Genomic DNA, 4,704 nt, shown 5'->3' on the forward strand with positions numbered 1-4,704 from the left:
CGACATTTCTTTTCGGATCATTTTTTGATGTAATGGAATAATTTTTAGAGCTCAAAAAACCGCGTCGATCGCCGCCTAGAACGTACAAATTGGTTGATTGGTTCGAGAGATATCCTCGACGAAATATTTGGAAACAAGGATTTTTTTAACATAACTCCGACATTTTTTGGAATAACTTTCAAACAGCTCTACCGATCGATTCCAAAAACTAATCAGCTCTTAATATCAAAAAATCACGTCAATCGCCGCCGGTCCGGTCAAAATCGGTTCATTCGTTCGTGAGTTATCGTTGACGAAAGAAAACCGAAAAAAGTGTTTTTTCGGAATTACTCCGAAATTTCTGGTTCGATCAAATTAAACTTACAGATCCTTTATGAAGCTTAAAAAATTGCGTCGAATGCTGCCATCTTAGCGGAAAGTTAAAGAAACATAAGTTCATACGTCAATTTTTTTAATGTTTTACAATTTTGAGTAAGATTAATTTCAATTTGATCAATTTCACTGAATGGTACTTCGCGTGATAAGGTGTGCATAAATAAAAGTTTAAAATTTAAGACCACTACCATTTATATTTTACCTTAAGGATCAATGGATACAACTTTCATGATTAATAATATTATAAAAGTACAAATTCTTATCATAATTATTAAACTAGTGTAATTCTTAGTTGATTCAACTCTGAAGTGACGGAAGGGTAAGTCGTTGAAGCGTGACTCTAATTATGGTGATAAGAGCCACTGGATGATGAATTCGGATAACCTTCTTTCTCAACTTTCTCCATAGCTTCTTGCATAGTCACATTATAGATGAAAGTCTGAACAATTCCATTGTTGTCAATGGTAATGAACAAGTGTCCGAACCCAGGTTGATTGAAACTCTGAGGGGAGACAATCGCCGCGATGTCATGATCTGCAATCCGCTGCAATTGATGGTCAGATAGCGTGTGTGAAAACCCGTTGATGCCAATCAATTGGTGGAGAGTTGTTGACGGTATTTCACCAGATTTTAATTTTTGGCTCAAGTTCAGCAAATCTTCAGAAGTCAAAATCGTTTTTGTGCCATCCTTGGCCACTGATTGGATGTAAGGTAAGTATAGGCGCTTGTAGGATCCATCGGATTCGACTCGGCCATCAACAGGTGCTGAAGCAACCTGTCATTAACAAATAAATGAGTTAATTAAAATCAACGGAAATTTATCATTCAAAAGTTATTAAAAATAAAAAAAATACTTTTCAAGTCAAAAAAATTATCTGATAAAATTTCTTAAAATTTTATTAATAATATCATTAACAAGCCAGCAAATAAAAAGCCCTGAGAGATAAGCATTTTTTTAACAAGTTAAACATATATTATTATTATAATGAATATATTATTATTATTGAACAGTAAAAAATTTTCCATCATTGCGTAAAAATTTTTTTTTATAATTTTTACTGTGTAATCAGTAAAATTGTGAAAAAAAATTAATAAAGAATAATAAAAATGACAAATGATATCAATTTCTGTACCTGATAAATTGCAAGCGTGAAAATAACTGCAAATGTTGGCACGAACATGATGACTATGAGTTATCTTAAAAGACTCAAAAGTTTCGATCACTATGATATGCAAAATCAAACTAACGTTGCTAGTGCAGTTTATTCCGTATTTATATTTGTCTGACAAATGATGATATCATTGTTGAATAATCAAAACGATGATTCTATTCCAGAGTAAATCAATCCATGCTAGGGAAAAAACAAGTTTTGCTTATAAATACTGTATGAGGAAAAGATGCACAAGGAAAATTTAAGCTATACTTAGAAGTGATATGAGTAAACTGCGGGGTTTACTAATAAGAAAAAATTATGTAGTAAATAACAGTCACTCAGCATGTGAAGTCGATAACCCCATGGTTCATCTGCAGATGAAAAATATTTTGTACAATATTCAAACAGAAAAAAAAATTCTATTTAAGTGAAATTCATACACACTGGAAATACTAAAAAAAATTAGGAAAACGGTTGACCCTAAAGGCCATCCCTGCAAATTCCCGCTACCTCCATACCTGTGCTCAACAATTCACTTATTTTTTAAGCTCTTCAAGCTCAAAAATATAATTTATGTGTAATTTTGAGCTCTCCGAGCTCAAATAAATCGCTGTTCTGTGCTTTTGAGCTCTTCGAGCTCAAAAGGTTAATGGGAGTTTTATAGAACACTATTTTTTGAATTTTCAAACCGCAATAACTTTTGAATGAATTAACCGATTTTCTCGCAGTTTACGGCATTCAACGCAGTTTTTTGAGTTATTTGGGAAATCTTTAAGCGTAAATTGGTCAGACTAAAAATTTCATAGAAATTCTGAAAAAAAAACATTTTTTTCAATTTTTTTCGACAACGATATCTCACAAACAAATTAACCGATTTTGACCGAGCTGGTGGCAATCGACGTGGTTTTTTGAGGTTAAGAGCTAATTAGTTTTTGGAATTGATCGGTTCAGCCGTTTAAAAGATATTTCAAAAAAACGAATATTTGGAAATTTTATTTTTGAGATTTCTAAAAATTTATCTACTCAAATTCTGTAAATTAATATCAGAATTCTAGGGGCAAAGGAACTCTTCAAAACGCCGCATATTTCGATCGAATTGGATGATCCGTTCAAAAGTTATAAGAGATTTACACACACACACACACACACACACACACACACACACACACGGGGCAGAAGAGATACTGCTACCGGGCGCGTCTCCCCGAGCGGATGGGAGAACGCTCGCTGTCCTTGGATGACACTTAATCTCTTAGTTGATGAGGTACAGCGGGTAGGAGCCAAGCAAAATAACCAAACAAAATACGCTCCCGTGGACAAAACTCCCCTTTAATGGGTTGGTCGCACTAACTGACCTAACAAGACGATCGTTCTCTGCTGTGACCCACTGGGAGTGACCGGAACCTGTATCGTAGTTTCCGACGATGCAGGCCACGGCTGATGTGAGCTTGCTCTACCGAGGTGTAAGTTGCAGCAGTGGATCAGGAGCCAGCCACTTCGGGCCTTGATCAGGAAGTACGCAGTGAGTGTTAGAGGTCGGAATCTTCACCGCTCCGAGCGAGTCTGGTCCGTCCGTGTATTCCGGGACTGGCTAAGTGTCGGCTAGGCCTCAGGGAACTGGGGTAGGAGTACTATCTCCGAGGGTACACCCGTTCCTAGTTATGACAACCCGCTCCACTCCGTACGATGCGCTGGTAAATCAAAAAGTATGAGTAATTCACAGGAAACAAACAAGAATGAAAACGGGCTTCATGCCCAACAAGCAGCGATTGAAGCGGGCGCTGAAATGAGGAGAGCGCAAGCGCTGGAACGCCTGGAGGAGCTGACTAATGAGTTAAATAATCTCGTTCAGTCAAAAGTCAATATCCACAAGGAGATCAAGACCAAGGCGACTAGTGTAACTAACGCCCTTCGAAGGTTCAAAAAACTGGATGAAGAATGGCGATTAGCATCGCGACGCACTCCTCGTGCTACACCGGGGCAAACCAACCAAGTTGTAGTTGTGACTGACGAAGCAATGGATACCGGAGCCGAAGGTGACGGTGAATCGGTCATCGAAGACAAACGAGAAACTGTCACGAAGACTGGAAAAAGGAAAGATCGATCCTCTCCAGACCCAACGTGCAGCCAAGTCACCAAGAAGAAGGACCTGAGACAAAGCCCTCCACAAAGAGCGACAATGCAAAGGGACGAACGGACAAAAGCGATTGCTTGGCAGAAAGTCCAGTCCAAGAAAGAACAAAGAAGGCAAAGGAAAGAACAGCTCCCAAAGCAATTTCCCGAGGAGCCCCGTCCTGAACCTAAACGGAAGAAATCGCGAAAGTGGATCAGGCCAGACGCACTGATCATCCGCCCAGCTGAGCCGGCGAAGTACGCTGAGATTTTGCGTAAAATACAAATGATGTCCCTGGCGAGCAGGCCCGTACTACGCTGGATAAGATCCATAAAACTAGGGCCGAAAACATGCTGATTACGCTCTCTAGGAAGAGCTCCGATAAAGGCCAAGCTTTACAGAAAACCATCGAGGGCATCCTACAAGAAGAGGCCAAAGTGATCTGCAAAGGTCCACAGGAAGACGTCGAAATCCGAGACCTTGATGACACTACAACCAGGGAAGACATTCAAGCCGCCTTGCAGATGGCAACCGGAGAATCCTGCGAGGTATCGCTAGAGGCAATTAAGATCCGAAAGGCCTACAGAGGTACCCAGACTGCCGTAGTGACTCTACCAGCAGCTGCAGCGCGGAAGATATTGGAAGGAAGCGGTAAAATCCGTATCGGCTGGGTAAACTGCCGAATTAGAGCCACGAGAAGACCAACCCAATGCTTCAAGTGCTGGCACTTCGGGCATCATGGATTTCAGTGCAAAAGTAGCGTAGACCGATCTAAGCTTTGCATCAGGTGCGGACAAGAGGGGCACAAGATCGCTGGTTGTAAGAATCCAGCCAAATGTGCATTATGCGCTGAAAACCAAAAGCGCAGAGAACTCTGCCCACTACGCCGGCAACCACAAATGCCCGGTATTCCAAGAGGCGCTTCAGAGGTTAATAAACAAAAGAACATGAAGATACTGCAGCTCAACCTCAATCATTGTGAGGCTGCGCATGACCTGCTCATGCAAACTATCCGCGAACTAGAGCCTGACTTAGTACTAATAGCAGAGCCTTACGAACACC

General features: G+C 40.4%; 1 protein-coding gene across 1 annotated transcript; it reads right to left on the reverse strand.

The window, feature by feature from the left end:
- Positions 1–549: 549 nt before the first annotated feature.
- On the reverse strand, positions 550–1,639 carry LOC123267024. The gene is made up of 2 exons (XM_044731505.1): positions 1,509–1,639; positions 550–1,150 (listed from the first exon to the last, which is right to left on the reverse strand). Exons 1-2 carry the CDS (start codon positions 1,554–1,556, stop codon positions 716–718), a joined length of 483 nt encoding a protein of 160 aa, XP_044587440.1. The 5' UTR covers positions 1,557–1,639; the 3' UTR covers positions 550–715.
- Between the last annotated feature and the right edge of the window lie 3,065 nt (positions 1,640–4,704).

The sequence above is a fragment of the Cotesia glomerata genome, linkage group LG6 (assembly GCF_020080835.1).
Source record: "Cotesia glomerata isolate CgM1 linkage group LG6, MPM_Cglom_v2.3, whole genome shotgun sequence".
Lineage (NCBI taxonomy): Eukaryota > Metazoa > Arthropoda > Insecta > Hymenoptera > Braconidae > Cotesia > Cotesia glomerata.

What these genes read in the sequence shown, in the direction of transcription:
- LOC123267024 (XM_044731505.1), bottom strand. Translation starts at nt 1,556, where the DNA reads ATGTTCGTGCCAACATTTGCAGTTATTTTCACGCTTGCAATTTATCAG. An exon ending in TCACGCTTGCAATTTATCAG is followed by an intron (nt 1,151 to 1,508) that starts GTACAGAAATTG and finishes TGTTAATGACAG; the next exon opens with GTTGCTTCAGCACCTGTTGA.